At 48.4% G+C, this 17,542-nt stretch overlaps 7 protein-coding genes across 7 annotated transcripts; 3 read left to right on the forward strand and 4 right to left on the reverse strand.

The window, feature by feature from the left end:
* Window positions 1-415: 415 nt before the first annotated feature.
* Window positions 416-4,034, reverse strand: N7466_008285 (tRNA (34-2'-O)-methyltransferase regulator RTT10; the record flags this gene model as incomplete). The annotated part of the gene is made up of 3 exons (XM_057167674.1): window positions 416-1,204; window positions 1,261-3,948; window positions 4,017-4,034. 3 exons carry the CDS (start codon window positions 4,032-4,034, stop codon window positions 416-418), a joined length of 3,495 nt encoding a protein of 1,164 aa, XP_057018305.1.
* A 2,200-nt stretch (window positions 4,035-6,234) lies between these two features.
* Window positions 6,235-7,617, forward strand: N7466_008286 (glycoside hydrolase family protein; the record flags this gene model as incomplete). Its single annotated transcript, XM_057167675.1, has 1 exon — window positions 6,235-7,617. The coding sequence occupies one exon, from the start codon at window positions 6,235-6,237 to the stop codon at window positions 7,615-7,617; it is 1,383 nt and encodes a 460-aa protein (XP_057018306.1).
* Window positions 7,618-8,930: 1,313 nt separating this feature from the next.
* Window positions 8,931-9,548, forward strand: N7466_008287 (uncharacterized protein; the record flags this gene model as incomplete). The annotated part of the gene is made up of 4 exons (XM_057167676.1): window positions 8,931-8,969; window positions 9,030-9,131; window positions 9,194-9,337; window positions 9,393-9,548. 4 exons carry the CDS (start codon window positions 8,931-8,933, stop codon window positions 9,546-9,548), a joined length of 441 nt encoding a protein of 146 aa, XP_057018307.1.
* Window positions 9,549-9,818: 270 nt separating this feature from the next.
* On the forward strand, window positions 9,819-10,319 carry N7466_008288 (uncharacterized protein; the record flags this gene model as incomplete). Its single annotated transcript, XM_057167677.1, has 1 exon — window positions 9,819-10,319. One exon carries the CDS (start codon window positions 9,819-9,821, stop codon window positions 10,317-10,319), a length of 501 nt encoding a protein of 166 aa, XP_057018308.1.
* Window positions 10,320-10,503: 184 nt separating this feature from the next.
* On the reverse strand, window positions 10,504-11,787 carry N7466_008289 (chalcone isomerase domain-containing protein; the record flags this gene model as incomplete). Its single annotated transcript, XM_057167678.1, has 1 exon — window positions 10,504-11,787. The coding sequence occupies one exon, from the start codon at window positions 11,785-11,787 to the stop codon at window positions 10,504-10,506; it is 1,284 nt and encodes a 427-aa protein (XP_057018309.1).
* A 256-nt stretch (window positions 11,788-12,043) lies between these two features.
* Window positions 12,044-14,225, reverse strand: N7466_008290 (putative alpha-L-rhamnosidase B; the record flags this gene model as incomplete). The annotated part of the gene is made up of 3 exons (XM_057167679.1): window positions 12,044-12,929; window positions 13,017-13,288; window positions 13,338-14,225. The coding sequence occupies 3 exons, from the start codon at window positions 14,223-14,225 to the stop codon at window positions 12,044-12,046; spliced, it is 2,046 nt and encodes a 681-aa protein (XP_057018310.1).
* An 889-nt stretch (window positions 14,226-15,114) lies between these two features.
* On the reverse strand, window positions 15,115-16,723 carry N7466_008291 (gluconeogenesis factor YvcK family protein; the record flags this gene model as incomplete). The annotated part of the gene is made up of 2 exons (XM_057167680.1): window positions 15,115-16,469; window positions 16,528-16,723. The coding sequence occupies 2 exons, from the start codon at window positions 16,721-16,723 to the stop codon at window positions 15,115-15,117; spliced, it is 1,551 nt and encodes a 516-aa protein (XP_057018311.1).
* Between the last annotated feature and the right edge of the window lie 819 nt (window positions 16,724-17,542).

Genomic DNA, 17,542 nt, shown 5'->3' on the forward strand with positions numbered 1-17,542 from the left:
CGTGTCACCCACACTATTTCCAGATTGTTAGAATTTCGCCACGGATCATGTTCCGTCAATAATTCGCCTTCTCCTTGTTTGTCCGAGATTCCTGCAATGTTGAACGGCGAAGCCTCCGTTCACTGCGGGGTCGGTCCCTCAATTTTATGTCGCCCACATTTCTTATCCACGAATTGGTGCCGATCCACAGGTGTCAATGCAACCCCGACATGGTCCTTGCATGTGTGAATTTTCCCCTCTTGGTCTAAACTGTTTTTGAAACGGATCTGGGTATCCATTAGGCCTGCCAGTTACAAATATTCCACGTTGTGCACCTGAGCAAAGCGCCCCATTAAGAGCAGGGAGAATTCGAAAATGTTCGATGCATATTTTCATTCATATGTACATTACTGCTTAACTTTGCAAACTTCCAATGTTAAAGTCGTGCAGCTTCATCAGCATTTTTGATCTTCAAGAGCTCAACGCCAACGCCACCTACGAGCAGCGTGGTATCAGTATGATCGTCTGGGTTAACCCCACCTCGGACAAGACACATTGACGAGATATCAGCCACGGGGCTGTATTTGTCCTGAAGGAAGTGAACTTCGACACTTCCCGAAGACGATCCAGAGACAGAGGCCGAGATCGACCACATCTTGACTCGGTGGTCATTTCCGGATGAGGCTACAATTATATTCACAGTATCAGTGCCGGTGCCGGTATTTTTCACCTGAGAGCTTGTTTGGCTCAGCACTTTGATGGTTGTGACTGAGGCTGCATGCGCATCCGGAATTGAGATCGTCGAAATGGTCGTATCTGTGTCAGTTGTTGGCTGCGGGGAAGATCTTAGAAGTGATATTGCCAACGAGTTGTCGTCACCACCAGACAAAACCATCGTTGTTGTCTCAGACAACGGAATTAATTCCATGGCTTTGATGCTGTTAGAATGGACTTGATGCCGATCCTCACAAGTGATTTCGCCAGGAGAAATTGTAGAAGATTCGAGTCGTCCCTTGGCCTTTAGGGAGGATGATTTAATGGTGTAAAATGGTTGAAGGGTATCGGTCAGATCCCAAAGAGTGAAGTATCCGTCTGTAGCGGCTGTCATGAGTTTCACGGAAGAGTCTTGGACAACAAATCGACACTGCGTTAAACAGTTCGTCATGTATTTCCCTCGGGCTAAAAGTGTGAAAGAGTGGTTTTGGTGTGGTGAGTAGTGGAAGATCTGCAGGCCATTAGTTTCTTTTCGAGTGTAGGGTAAGGTAAGAAAGCGACACTGACCTTGATTGACGAGTTGGAGAGCGTGAGACAAAGAAGGAATCCAGATTCTTCTCCTTCATCTGCTATATCCACCACGTCAAAGCTTGTAATCCGCAGCTCGGAGTCTGGGTCATCCTTTGGACAAACTGCCGCCAGAATTGTAGCGACTCCAAATGAAGGAACCCAGCGTACCCCCCAAACAAAGAATTCTTCACAAGCAGCACTTGAAAAAAGGTATTTGCCACAGTTTGACCACGAAACTTCTTGGACGCCAGATCCGTGGGTGCTCAAGACACGAAGAGTTTGCACAGATCCCCATGGGCCTGCATTGGCCGAGTCCAAAATTGTGGAAATCCGGATCGCGGTATCTTCTGCGCCACTGGCAAAAAGAGGTGGCATGTCATTGGCGCCTTGCAGGCCGTCCATCGCCTTGATCTCCCTTCCATGACCTCCAGCACGAACCAAGGAATTCAAATCATGTCTAATCCTTTGACTAGCAAGAGAAGCACCTTCTCTCCAAACAAGAAGATCGCCATCTGCACCGTTGATACGCGATTGAAAGTCCCAGGGCCTGCGGGAGCCTCCTGATCCGATCGATGTAATATCTGTTTGTCTTGTCTCGTTTCGCAGCACAAAGTCTTGGGATCTGAAGCCATACATCATCAAATCACCTGTCAGATGATCAAAGTATGCTCCCTCAATGTTTCCACCAAGCGCCGATTCAGTCCGGTGCACGGTGGTCAGGGTGATCGCATCACCTCTTTCCTTGCCAATCTTAACTTCATGGACACAGTATTTTCCATCACGCCCACATGACAAGACATACTCCAAATCCGAGCCGTCCGAAGCCTTCGCTGAAGAAATCGTTTGGATATGGTTGGTACCTTGATGACCATGCACACGCCAGTCAACAAAAAGAGAATGAGTGGAAATCTCGGCGCCTGCGACCCGGTGTACTGATAAGCCACCCAGTCTAGACCCTAGCAACAAATATTCTCCGTTACTTAGAAGGGACGCGGAGGCAACATCATAAGGTAACTTGGGTAAAGTAACTGAAATGGCCTCTACCCGAGGGCGATCACTGGTCCACTCGGAGATAGTCACCAATGTTGTGAACTCCTTCTTAGCGTAAGAAGCAACAAAGGAAAACGTTGAGCGTGAACCTTCAGTTTCACCATTGCATCGAATAATCAAAATTTCCATGGGCCGCCCGGGCAATTCAATTAGATCGGAGACCGATTTGAGATTGTGGTTGTACAGCCGTACTTTGCCGCGAGGATCACTTATCAATGCCAGACCTTTCTCGGGAATTCCACTTATCAGAGAAATCGGGCCAATGTCTTCAATGTTGTCCAAAGCTTCCCATGCAATCTCAGCATCAAGCCCCGGGCTCACGTGTCCAATCTGGAGCTTGCTTGCCTTGTCGCACATAATGAGGCAATCCTCACCCAAGAAGGCGAAATATTGGACGCAACTAGTCTTGGCACTCTTTAACCTTTCCAGAGGCATTGCAATTGTCGGAGAACGTCGGATTTCATCAATTTTGAAGCTCCTCAATGCACCATCAGCACCACCGGTATAAACCACGGTATCGTCGCCGCGGCGGCAAACGTCCATCGACCATATATGTTTCCCGAGATGTGCGTGCGAAGAGAAATCCTTGTGTAATTTGTAACTTGTGACACCCGGAGACGGCGAATCCCACATCAAATCCCAGGCAATGCACATAGCATCCTCACTACGGGTCACCATTCCAATCTTTTTTGAATCTGGCGAGATATTTGATCGAAATCTGATACTCCAGATGCGTGCAGAGTGTCCAAATTCTTGGGCTATGCAAGACTCGGAGCCGGTTCCAGAATCGGTTCCATAAGTGGCACCAAGGCCTGTGCTTCGAAGATCGAAGCCGTCTGTGGAGTACGCTGATGGATCAAGGGGAGACTTATGCTCACAGTCAGAGATATCCCAGATTCGCACAGTTCGATCGTCACTGCAACTGGCCATAACCCGGCCCGGCTTTCCATCTTTCATAGATGGGATAACAGGCGAGATTTGCACACCGAAAACAGTTCCGTCGTGTCCAGTAAAGAAGTGGTGGATCGATGCAAATCCCTTAGTGTGTGCGGCATCGGTTCCATCAATAAAGCAAGACCAAACAATAATCTCTCCAAAGATGGTTCCAGAGGCAATAAGCACGTGAGTAGGCGAAAGCGCAACGAGGTGAGCTGAACACAGAATTGACTTGACGCTTGTTGCAAGTTGGTAGATATCTACCACGGTCTGACCCGGAGATTTGATACTCTGAGTCAACTTCAAGCTCAATAGTGAATTGTTGGCGGTGATCAAGTATGCAGTGTCATTCTTCAAAGCCGCACAGCCGCTCATGATCCAATCTGGGGCGAGAAATTCCGCAGAAGAGACAGACAAAACAATTCCATCATTCAAAGTTGATCTCAAATCAACAACCCGTACTGACTCACCACCCCAAGCTATGAAACGGACATGGTCTTGGGCAGTCTGATCTTGCTCTTCGGAAAGCGAGATGAATCCATGTAAATGGTTGCGCTTGAAGACCTTTACTCGCGTCACCACATCTCCAGATTCATCTTCGATGAGGTGTATAAAAGGACCTTGGCCCTGGAGAATGAAGTTCCGTCCACCCCATGACAGTGCTTTCAATGCTGATGTTGGCACACAAGCATCGATATGCTGCCACTTTGGGTTAGTTCCATTGCGGCTAAAGGTTTTTTTTTTTTTTTTCACAGGTAAGCACAAACCTCAAGAGCTAGAGACATTTTCCCTGTTGTCTCTCAGATCAACGATGCCGCAGCACGTTTCAATTTCTCCGCTTTTTCTTATTATCTTGCTCTCTTTCAAAATCCCACTTTCCTCATTTCTTGCCCGCACTAATCCAGATATGGAATCTTATCGCACGTGACTCTCGATACGCCACTTTTTTGGTGATTGCCTTACTGCCTCGGTGCCTCATTTCCATGGCGTCTACGCTTTTCGGGCGTTCGTCGATTCTCAGTCATCCAAGTGCATCCATGGATACTCCAAGTATACCATGTTTCAATTTCCCTTTCATTGTTTATTTTTGTTTATCCTTTCTTATTTGAAACCATCACATTAATCTCCTTTGTTTGCTAGTTGTCTTCCCCCAGGTGACGTCTCGTTTTTTCACCCCATCGCCTAGTCTTTTTCATAATGTCCACGGTGCCTGTCAATACCACGAAGCAGGTCGCCAAGAACCCTGAAGAACTGCTCCATTATCATTATCTCGTCATATACACCGTGTTACCCCCATATTTTTCTTTCCCACAAACACGCCAACGTATATCCCGCAAGTCTGTGAGGGGTTGACTTCGGATGATAATCAGGTACCCGCCGTGGTGACTCGTCAGCATGCAAGCGCCCAGGGGTCCCGTGCCACGAAGGTCCTGTACTCGGTACTATGGATGCCAACTCCAGATTGACAGCAAATATTTTTACACGATGATACCCCCTCATCATGACCTCTTAGGAAGAGCCACATGTGCATTCGTTGGCCATTTTGGGCAACAATACACCCTACAAAACAAGAATCTGCCGACCATGGTGAATTCTGCCTGAGCAGTGAGAGATGTACTACACCCTACGGGTACCTGAGTCGTACCTGAGTCAACACTCGATGGATCAAGCGGATTTGTCTTGGAACTCGACACGTTAGCAGGGAGAGATGGCGCTAATATGAAACACCGGAATCGCTCGGGTGTCGGGCTAGAACTTCCCAGAACTTCCCATGTTTGCGATTTTTGATGTGGCTGAATATTTGATCCACTTTCCATTAGGGCAAATTTGACATTCCAACGTGGCCTGGCCCGACGTTTTATTAGGGGGCATGTGCATGGTACAACCATGGATTAATCGATTTAGCTTCTTCATTTCGTTCCTGCCGATCGGTGGCTCTATTCTCTTTAATGATGATCCATAACATGTCCATAGCGCATTATAATATTTGAATCTTGGTGTCATTTGGCAGTGATCGGTGGCCAAGCTTTTTACCAACTATTTAAATGTCTACGTAAGCCGTCTATCGCCCCACTCCTCTCAGCCCATGTCTGTGGCTTTGTATGAGGGGAAAAGAAAAAAAAAATTGAGGTGAAAAAGAACGGGGGGCAAAAATACTCCATACAAAGAAAAGCTATGTAGCCCTGGGACAGCCATGGGTAACAGTGGGCAGTAATTTTATACCGATGGATCTGTACCAGCAGTTCGCGATGGTAAGCTAAAGGGTCCCAAGGTACAAGCCCATCAGAAGTTTCTATGTCTCGATTTCGATGCACCAGAAACACAATTTTCAGCCCTAAAATCCAGTTAAAAAACCCAATAAGTTGATTTCAACACCGCTCTTTCAAAAGGCTAGTCTCAGGAGAGAATAAGCGACCATAACCTAAGCTGCCCACTAATTGGCCCCTCCAACGCTCGAGCCCGATATACGTACGCCTTGTTTTTCACGTTTCGTGGCGGCGCCCAATAGGCGATTGGCAGTGGCTTGCTGCCTTTCCACTTCAATTTGACTACAGACGATCCGCCAATCATCCGTTCGGTTTGTTCTCCGGGAAAATTCCACATTTTCTATCTCTCGATTGGCAAACCCACTTTGTCGTGGAGCCAAAGAGGAATGGTCGGCCGGAAACTTTTCGCATGGAGTATAGTCTAATGGGCAATGGCGTACGCAATAACGCCTTAGCCCAAATTTGCCCTATGTACTGAGGCTATCCCCTTGTTTCATATTTTCTTCGTTGAATCTTTGTTTCGATAACCTTTCCTTCTTTCGCAACTCTTCCGTGCTGTGCGCAGAAGTCTACATTCCTTTTCGACAGGAGCCCTTCGGCAACTAGTCATTCCTTTTCTACATTCGAGTAGACCTCATCGCTCATTTCGAGTCATTCATTTTGAAATATTCTTATCAAACAGATAAATCAACGTTTTCAACCACCTCGAGCCTGGACAATGGCATCGATTCTTAAGTTTGTGACCGCGGGTCTGTTGGCTGCCACCGCCGCTGCCCACCCTCTGCATGGCCATGGCCACTCTGGACATCAGGTTCGCCCTTCGACCCTGCAGAAGCGTTCCGGAACCTCGACCAAGCGCGGTGCCGCTTACAACGAGGCGACTCTCGTTTCCGCTTTGACTTCCAGCTCCAGCGTTGTCTCCTGGGCCTACAACTGGGGTAGTACTATCGACGGCGACCTTCCTTCCGGTGTCGAGTATGTGCCCATGCTGTGGGGTATCGACGACGTCGATACCTGGGCTGCGGCTGTTAGCACTGCCCTCGCAGACGGCAGCACCCATCTGATGGGTTTCAATGAGCCCGACTCCTCCTCCCAAGCCGACATCAGTTACAGCGACGCTGCCACATACTATAAGGAGTACCTCACCGCGTACTCGTCGGATTTCACATTGGTTAGCCCGGCTGTTACTTCGTCAACTACCACTGGTGAAGGTCTGTCTTGGCTCGCCTCTTTCTTGGAGGAATGTACCTCGTGCGACATTTCCGCCATTGCCGTTCACTGGTATGGTGGTGACATTTCCGAGTTCAAGACCTTCGTTACCGAGGCCATCTCGACCGCCAGCACTTACTCCATCTCTGAAGTCTGGGTCACTGAATTCGGTCTGGATACTGATGAGTCCGCTATCACCGACTTGGCCACTGCTGCCACTTTCGTCACTGAGGCTAGCACATGGCTCGAGGAGCAGTCCGAGGTTGCGCGTTACTCGTTCTTCTACTGCGCTAACGACTTCATGCTTACCGACAGCGTTGCCAACACTGTCGGTGATGCTTATCTCGCTGTCTCTGGTTCCTCGACGACCTCTTCTTCCACCACTACCTCGTCGGAGTCGGCCTCGACTACCACATATGTTGCCTCTTCTGCGTCGACCTATGTCTCTGTTTCAACCGAGACTATCTCTTCCTCTGAGACCGAAGTCTCTTCGTCCGTCTCTGTGTCCATCGAGATCGGCGCTGACTCTGAATCCGAAGCTACCACTTCCACATCCGTGTCTACTTTCACTACGTCTGCGTCTACTTCGACTGTCGTTCCCACTTCGACTCCTGAGCCCACCACCACTTACACATCCACCACCACCATCGTTGCGACTGCCACTGCTGTGGCCACTACCTCCGTGACCACTTCATCTGCTGTTACTTCCTCCCCAGTCGCCTCGTCCACTCCCACTCCCACCTCCACTCCAGTGGTGACTCCATCTGCGACTCCTTCAACCTCTAGCTCATCCGTCGCCACCGCTGAAGCCACTGTCGCAGCCGTTTCTGAGGAGGCTACCACTCCATTCGACTACGGTGCGTGCGGTGCTCCTCGCCCGGCTTCGAGCTAGATATAGCCCGTCCTAGAGGCAGCCATGGTGCCAGGCAGTCCAGCTGGATCTACTCAACAATTACAGCGAATTCTCTTCGCTTCTTATATGTTCTTGAACATATCTCTTCCATTCGTTTACATACCTTTTGCTCTTCCTAGACTACATTCTATCCTGTCGTTCTCTCCCCTTTTTTTCCTAGCTATATTTTGCAAATTGTTGACCAAGTCTATGCTGGTTGTCAAACCTCTCCGGGGCTTCATTTCTGCTTTATTTATTTGCGTTCTTGATTATACCTATATTCCCATACATGGTTATGCCATTGCCTTTGATTAACCGCGACCTCAATCTTCCTACCTAGATCTTGTTCCAAGCGTAGATTTCCAACATTTGAAGGCTCGTAAAATTAGATTTAAATATGTACTCCAGGGCTAATTTCGAACAGGAGATGGAAATATCAACTCCACTCCTCAAGTGCTCAAGGGCTTCCGACCTCCTATCCATAACACGCGTGGTGAGTGGGCCTGGATGCCGTACATCATGTACTACTGGTACTAGCCTACATGATATACCCACCTGTCCAGGTTATAGGTACAATTTTCAACCTTAATGCTTCCAACCTTGCTTAAAATGGTCCAGGCCTCAATCCGCCAAGCCTTGGGAGTGGACATTTCAATATGGAGATGGCCGAAGGTCCACGCGTTCAACCTCGAAAATGCCTCAAAGCTCAATGCACACTACATGCAGTGGAAGGCTCGATGTGTACTTGAATCTTGAAAGAATTTGGGGACCGCAGGAGGATTAGAAAAAGCAAATTAGAATTAATTTGTAGTACCAGGCTGACATGAACAAAATTCATACATTCATGATGGAGAATATTCGACGGGGGGTGTTTAACTTGAGTAAAGAAGGACCTCATTCATGAACATCTCCCACCGCAGGCTGCCTATGAAAGGTATCATTCAAGGTAAGTTATTGATTTTTCTCTAAATCGGTCTCTCTCATTTTTGCCTAGAAATCCAAAGTAGGGAGATATGGAACGCAACTGATGACGTCGATTTGAATTGCCAAGAAAGAGCTTTCGTTCAAGTTGGATGCAGGTGGTTTGAATGGACGGATTTGATATCCCAAGTCGATTACATGATAACGACTGTTGGTGGTAATAATGACGGCACAACGCCATTCATGTACCCGATTCTCCCGATGTTAACAAACAGCCAAAGAGCAACATTGAACAACCCATTACTTTGCATGCCCCAAATACCACTCATCAATCGATACAGCCTGAATCGCAGAGTACTAAAATCACATACCTAAATTTATTTCTATTCAGTATGGCAGACGCAGTAGTTCAACTCCGATGTGGCGTCAAGGCACGTATGCACTTCCTATATATTCGAACGAGTATTGCTAACAAATGACGGTATTGGTAGAATGATTCATGGGGAAAGAAAGGCAAAGACTCGGTCGTGGCTCAATTGTGGTCCAAAACACCTGGAAGCGCGCCGATAGATGATAACCAAACATACTCGGAGGTATACGCACTTTACAAAACGCCATTCCTCTTTACCGTTGAACTGATGTATTGAGGTATCAGATGTGGCTGGGAACATATCCATCAAACCATTCGCTCCTTCTTTCCACCGGCGAACCACTCGGGGAGTACCTGAAAAAGAACCCACAGCTAGTGGGGAAGTCAGTTCTGGACAGATGGGGACCAGAAATCCCATTCTTGCCCAAGGTATGACGGCCGAATATATGACAGTCGTTTCATAGTGTCGAACTAATGAGAAAAGATCTTGTCGTTCTCCAAAGCCCTGCCACTTCAGATCCATCCAGACCTGGCACTGGCCAAAAAGCTACACAAAGCGGACCCGAAGAAGTTCGGCGACATCATGCACAAGCCAGAGATAGCCATTGCGCTGTCCAAGTTCGAGCTCTTTGCGGGCTAGAAGCCATTGGATGAAATCCAAACACTGTGCAAGCTGGAGCCATTGGCACAGTTCGTACCGCCATCCAAAAGCTTCGACGACGAGACGCTGCGACAGGTGTGTATAGCGATGTTGAAGGCCCCACCGGAGACGGTAGCCTCTACTATCAAAGCGCTGCAGAACGTTCCAGACTCTCAATTTGGTCGCGACTCATATATCCCGGGTCTACTGGCTAGACTGAGCAAGCAGTACACGTAAAGTGACAATGGTAATCTGGTTGCCGCGGTTTTGATGAACTATATAATTCTGGGACCGGGTGACTCGGTGTTCGTTCCTGCGGATAGTATCCATGCATACTTGGAAGGTGATATTGTGGAGTGTATGGCGCGTTCGGACAATGTTATCAATACGGGCTTTTGTCCGGCAGCAGAACGTGACAGCGTGGACTTGTTTGGTCAAGCGTTGACGTTCGTGCCACATAATGCGAGGGACGCCCGGTTGCCACGCCAAAAGAGCGATAAGGGGACGAATGGCAAGACGGATGTCTATGCGCCGCCAATCAGCGAGTTTAGCATGTTGTGTACTTGCCTCGGCGCGGGTGAGAAGGAGACGCACAAGTCTATTCTTGGTCCCAGTCTGATGATCGTGACAAAGGGTTGTGGATCCATGAAGATCCCGGGTAAACAAGCGATTGAAATGAAAGAGGGATATGTCTATTTTGTTGGACAGGGTGTTGCACTGGACTTCGAAACCGAGAAGGGCATTGCCTTCTACCGCGCATATGCAGAGTGAGAAGGCAATTGGCAATCGGTCAACCTTCAAACCTGCCCAGCAAGATGTGGACACGGGTGAAAGTAACAGAAAAGGAGGAGAATTAGAGGACTAGATGTGACAGATGGGAGAGATTCGCCAATTGAATTAAGCCAAAATATGAAGACAAGAATGGTCCTAATAATACATATACTGTTCCACACTCTTAGATGACGCGCTGCACCAAAGTTCCGACAGGTCGCTCAACAACAGTCATGAGTCCGTCAACAATGCTAGCCCTCGCGCCCTCGCTGGAGACCTTCTTTCCAGCTAGATAGTTGAGCCATACGAATCGGCTGATTCGTTCATCAGAGACACGACCCATCCAGTGGGTCGCCTTGGGGTCGGGTTGGAACAGCGCATCAAGGGCACCATGGGCATTGCGGAGAAGAACAACCGCCTGGCCCTTGGGAATATTCTTGGCCTGACCACCACCGACAATGGCTTTAAATTCGTTGATTGCAGATCCAAAGGCCGGGTCTTGGGATTCAGTACCAGCCTTGTTCAGCTGGGCGCGGGCAGTGATACCACGAACCCAAGCATCACGCAAGTGCAAGAAATCAGTGTTGCGCGTAGGCACAACTCGGAATGCGGTCCGGATGCCATCGTCCTTGATCAAAGCCGTCCAGGCGGCATCACCATGCTCGGGATCCATAAGCAGATCCTTCAACTGTTGGCGCTCCGGAGGAACTAAAGATGTGGCAGAGTCCGCGCCAACGCCAGAGATAGCAGCCATTTCATCCGACGATGCGACAGGGGGGTGAACAGCGGTGCGCACGAGACGTTGCTGTAGCTCCGTGATATCCGACTTGGCAACGTAGAGTCCAACAACATACACCTGGATCGATAGGAACGAGACAGTGCGAATTCCTAGACCCAACAGCTGGTATTCATCTCCATCGGAGGTGGAGACCTGGTCTCCGGGCTTCTTGTTGTCGGTCCCGGTAATTGAGGGCAATCGAATAGTGGTGGGGAAATAAGGAACTGAACTGTTGCCGGTCGCGATTTGCGAGATGTTATCCTGGCCTTGAATTGGGATCACAGAAGGACCACCATCACTAGGGAATCCAGGGGGACCATCCATTTTCATGGCGCGACTCTCTGAAGTTACAACTGTAGCTTCATGCGGTTTGGAGACAGCCTTGCCGTTCTTGCCGGCTTCAAGCTCATCCAAGCCGAACAGATCCAGCTTAATCACTCCGTACATTGCCGCTGCACTGGCAACAATGCCAGCTGCAGACCAGATAACGGATCTGCGGTATTTGGCGTCTTTCAGGTCCCCGCTGGGGTTCTCAGCGGACCGAGAACGGAGAGGGTTTGTGGCACCATTCTTGGTTGATCGAAGGCAGTTCGTGGTGGAGAGGTAGCGGGTACGGGGAGGAGCGCGGAGAGTTTGGCGGGATAGGCATTGGGTGGTGCGCCAGGGCGCTGCGCGAAACGGAGACGTCATGTTTGGGACAGTTCGTAGAGATGAAAGCTGGAGATGTGTCGCTCAACCTGATTTGGAGATGGACCTCGGGTGTGGGGATGCACGTGACCGGTCTCGATCTATACGTATCCACCTATGAGAATCGACAGTATGGTAATCATCATTTATCGTTCCAAAATTATTATTCTGAGCTCAGTTTACAGGTAGAGAGATGGACGTTGGCCACACTAGAGATTTTTTCTCATTCATTCGTATCAAATATTAGTTTGTAGGAAGATCACTTCACCACAATCTTGTGAGAACCACCTGCTACCACAAAGGTCGCTGTGCTGTCTGCATATACCACATTTTTCTTCACAGTGGCACCATCAAGTGTGATGGTAGGCTTCTTAGACGAAGTGATATATGGAAGGGTGACATTTCCAGTTGTGCCCTTTGGAACTGTGAAATCCAAAGTATACTCACTAGACGTCTTTGTCCAACCAGCTTGGAACTTGCCAAGCGACGTCACAAAACCAGCCTCGGCATACTTGAGGTCTCCAAACTGGGGTGAAATATCCCAAGTAAGTCCCAGCTGCGATGTGACTGAAAGGCCAACAACATAATTGGTCAAAGCTGACGTGGGGCCAGAGGACCACCCATGAGAGTGGGAGACATATGAGGTATCGTAATAGTATCCACGGCTACCACGGTATCCGAAAGTTCCGTTAACAAGATATCCCTCGATCACGGTCGACTCAGTTCCATTGGCATTGTTAATGTACCAACCCCAGCTGCGACGAATGAGGTCCAATGCCCTATCTGGTCTTCCAACGAGGAAGTGGCTCTGGATCTCAAAAGATGTGATGAACGGAACAACGTTGTCAGGTAGCTCGGGAGAGTTAGGTCCAATGGGTGTCCAGTTTTTGACCAAGTTGTTCGAGATACTTTGGGCACGTTCGGAATCGACTACGCCGAATAGGACAGCCATGCTGTTGGCATCTTGCGGGTGTAAGTCGGTGTCAGTTGCGTTGTCTTTGAATGCTCCATAAGAATCGTCCCAGCAGTAGGTATTAATGGCCACCTTAAGTGCTTCTGCACGAGTCTCATAGGTAGCAGACAGGCCTGTTGTATCTCCGACCCATTGGGCGAGAGATGCACCGGTTTTCAATGTGTGGTATAGACTGTGGCCCAGTTAGTCAACGTAGATCTGAGTTTAAGGTTGAAGAGATGGGGATAGCGATCGAGACATATATCTCAGGATTACGTACATCATCTGCGCTTCTGAGTTGTTATACCCTTGCTGCCAGCGAGCCCAATCACGAATTCCAGTCACATCAAGGAGACCACTGGCATAGGTGACCTTTCCATAAATGTAATCCATGGCGAGGAGATATCCATCCCAGTTCTCGATGAGGAAATCGGTGTTGTTTGTGTACAGAACGTAGTTGTAGGTACCAATCATAGTCCACATATGATAAGTATCGGATCCTGTTTGACTGAGTGGTGGTCCCGACTCATCAAATGCGCCTGTTGTCTTGTCCTATCGAAAATGTGAGAATGGTTTCAGTCTTGACGAAAGGGTCACTTACCTGAGTAGTATACATGATTTGTAACGCGTTCATCACACTGTCCAGGTCTCCGAGACTGACCAATGCCGATGGAACAGCAATACCCATGTCACCTGGCCAGACAGCACGATCACGCTTGGCTCCATCAACAATAATCGTGTCTCCCGGTCCCAAAGTGCCATTGTTCAACCATCCTTTCGTAACACCAGAGGTAATACGTCCAGTATCCACGGGAACCTGATTTGTCTGTAGAGTGTAGGCACCACTATACCAGATGCGATTCAGAAGCTCATCACTGGAGTGAAAGTAGCCCTGGTAGGCGCGAAGATTCGACCACGTCGGGTGGAATCCCAATTCAAGGTACATATCGTCAATCTTGACAGTTGCCGCATCGTCAGTGATCAGGAAGAGCGTCAAATAACGGAATCCACCCCGTAGCTTAGGAAGAGGCATCTCGTAGGAATTGCTACCAGATGATGTGGTGAAATTGTCGTACAAAGCACCATCCTGCCAAAGAGCATTGGAATCATCAGACCACTCTCCAATCCAGTTTTTAGCTTCCGAAAACGCAATTCCCAAAGCTCCGTTGCCAGTGGAGGTGTAATCAATGTGCATGATGCCACCAACTTCTTGGCCAAAGTCGAATACGACAAGAGAGCCATTTCCATGGAGTGTCGCAGTCGCGGGCTGGCGGGAGTTGGTAGTAGCATCTTTTTTCAGATCAGACAGCGTTGATACAGGCTGAACTGTTCGAGATGATGGCGCGTAGATATTGTCGTCCCAAACTCCACTGAAAGCCGCTGTAGTGGGACCAGTGCAGGTTGTATTGCGCCAACATGTCTCTGCTTGGGCTTGGGGAATAATGGAGCAAGCCCCCAGGAGGAGGTTGACCCAGAACGCGCGCCGCATATCGGATTTTATCAATGACTATCACGGTGGATCCTTGGCTTTCTGTAAAGCATGCAGAGAAAGGATCTGCTTCCACGCCCACGCACCTATATATGGGTTTCCATCGGAATAGAATCAGACAGGGCGCAAAACCTTGTGGAATGTCTCGGCACTGTCTAGCACGAATTCTTATTCTCCGCATTGTTTTGATCGCTAGCAAGGTTGATTAAATCATCACCGTTGTGGCCTATTGGTGGGAAATTGTTTGTATAAAACAATGTAGGATCGGCGCGTCAAGCACTCCGGTGGCTTCAGGAGCCCCGCGATTTTTCGCGAGCGATCTTAGACCCCTGAAATAGATGTAGTCATTTCCCCGCAAATATACCTCTCCGCAAATTCCTCCGTCACTGCTCGGCGCAAAAACTGCCGAGACAGCTATTGATCGTTGTAATTCACCCGAATCCATGGGTCTCTCCATATCGAATCAGATGTATGTAAGGGGTATGCGATGCGGGGTGTGAAGGGCGGATAATATGTGCCTGGCTGAAAGGCTGAGTTCATTGCACTAGTAATTGAGGAACCCGGAATCCCCGTCGGCCTCTAATCATGAATCATGAATGGGCACGGGGAGCTTTGGATGGATGTCAGTAGTGAAGTGATGGAACAAAAGTTTGACATCCCGGGGCTAAGCCCATGTTAGTGTGTACCCACTGCCCCGTAATGGACCGCGGGGGGCAATTGGATGCCCCAGGAATCGGCTTCCCTTGTCTATAAGAGTGAGCCGCGAGGGATTTGGGTCAGAAAGGCCCAGCAGTCACGAAATACGCCAGGGTTTTTTTTTCTTTTTAATAACAAAAGTTCGATCTTTCTCTGTTTATCCAGTCTTAAATGTTAATTCTTTGTGACAATTCTACCTCTTCTCCCGTCTGCCCGGATCTAGAGTGTTTCTCCTGTTCAAGCCGCCATCCACACCACCTCGCACCATCGCATCCCCCTTCTTTCCTAATACAACTTCGATAGCTTGAGTCAGAGCATTGGAGTCATATTGCATCCCAAGAACAGCCTCTTGATCTTTATGCTTTGTTGTGATCTTGCGACCGTATAAACGCAATGTCTCGATTCCCATCTGGGCAAGCCTCTCCCTGTCAACCTGAGGTGTTCCAGGTCCATCGAGGTGAAGAATATGAGTCACATAGGAGGTGTATGGAATGACAGTATGTGGTCGGATAGTAGCAGGAGATGAAGCCAAATCATGGAAGCCTTGCTGCGGTGGAAATCTATTAGGGTGTCTTCCACGACTTTCTTCACCAGCCCGGGCAATCGCCTCGACAAAGTCGGATGCTAAGAATGCTTGAGATGGAGGACCTGTCTCTCGGTCTAATGAACCATTGAGAATAAGAATCTTGTGACGCGCTGGACTGGTCACGATACTTTTTCCGACGCCGCGAAGAATGATTGCGGGAATGATGGATGTATAAAGAGAGCCGATGCTATAGATTATAGCCTGTGCGTCGTTCAGCGCCTCCAAAACGCGAGGGTTGGCTGGTGGTCGGATTTCTTGGCCGTAGGGATTGATGTACCAAATACGACTGATACGACATGGTAAGTCCTCATTTTTCGCTTTGCTGAACGCGATGTTCTTATTTCGCAGAGTAGCAAGGGAGCCAGGTAGATGATCCTCTTCGTATGAAACCGTATCAGACGTATCAGATAGATCCGTGTCCTCATATTCATCTCCATCAGCCAGAAGTAGGCTGGGGCGTCTAATGATTGGTTCATTCCCGAGTGCCGTCGTCTCACTCGGATGCGAAATACTGTTCTGCCCGACAATGACTGTCCCATCAGTGAGGGTCGCTGAGATGTGGTGAGAAAAATTCGAGTTTATCGCTGGAATAACCCGCACAATATCCGACTGAACACCACATATGCTCCCCAGGAGATAAATGGCACTTTCGAAGCTTCCGCTAAAAATGCGCGCTCCAGTCAGAAACAAGTTTCCCACGCTGGCTGAGGTAAAATCAAAAGTCGAGGATGGTGGTCGGGCTCTTTTCAGTATTTCCAAGTTCAACATGTTGAAGAAAGAGCGAATCAGCTCCTTTTTTGCCGGGGTGATCGAGATCCACAAGGACGACGTGCCGTCCACTATGGAGAGCCATTCAAGGGATGCCGCAGCTGTTTCAGCGGGCAAGCGATAATTGAAAAGGGTTTTTACAGCCATTCTCTCTGGATTGACAGGTAAATCCGGGATCAAGCGTACCAATCTACCTAAATATGAATATCAGCAAAAGCTTGGTCGATCGGGTGTCGCGTGCCAAGTGCTTACTTCGAACATCGCCAATACCCGGTCCTCCGAATATTCGAATCAGCTCGGAAGAGGAACCTCCATTATCGCTGATGGGAATGATATAGCTTAGTGGGCAGTTTTTGCTCTGACGGATTGCATCGAACACGTCGACCAGGTTGTTCGCCGCGCTTCCCCCGGAGATCACCGCGATGCCCCGGTTGAGTGTTGCAGCCATAACGTCTTGGGTCTTATACCAGTCTTGGTTTGTATTGGATCCGTTCTCTGATCTTCAAGCGACGGGCGCATATGGTGGCTTTGGCCTGCTTTTATGCTGATGTTGTTGTTCCAGAATGTTTTGGTCGCTCGGCGTGTCGGACCCGAAAAGAATGACACCGAAGGTCTGGCACCGCCGCACCGCCACCAAGGCCGCTCGTCGCTTTCCTGGCACATGCCATTATTCAACCTTTCACTTGCATACTTGAAGCACCTTTGAAGTTGATTTAAGTCACTTTATTGTATATTATGACAATTTCAGAAATTTCCGATACAGATTTCGGCTTTTTTTTTCAATCTACCGATCAGACAATGTTAAAATGTTGCATTGTATATCCTAGAAATGTGGACCTGGTCTCTCCACTGAGCTTCATTTTCAAAGGCAACTACTGCCTCTGTACTTTAAAGCTACCACTCGTACATCTCCATTGATCGTTGGAAATATTCGAAATGTTGAACATGTGCATGTAGTGAACATTTGAATACTGAAAAATATTGAAATACTTTAAATTCATTAATAAACAACATTGAATCTAGCCGCCAGTAATACTATTACATTAATGTTACGGACTTACAGAAAAGAAAGCTAAGACCTCCAATATGAGTAAAAGTCATATCATCATTCTTGGCAATCTTGTCTGTATCCATAATAAACCCTGCCATCCATTCAACATTCAATCTTGTCAAGAGTGACACCTTTGCTTGCGAAAAAAAAAAACGAATGAAAAAAACGCAAGCAAATGAAAATGCACATAAGACATAACAATATCCAAAGGTCCAC

This window comes from Penicillium verhagenii (genome assembly GCF_028828195.1).
Source record: "Penicillium verhagenii strain IBT 33310 chromosome Unknown utg000008l_segment0_segment0, whole genome shotgun sequence".
Taxonomy (NCBI): Eukaryota; Fungi; Ascomycota; class Eurotiomycetes; order Eurotiales; family Aspergillaceae; genus Penicillium; species Penicillium verhagenii.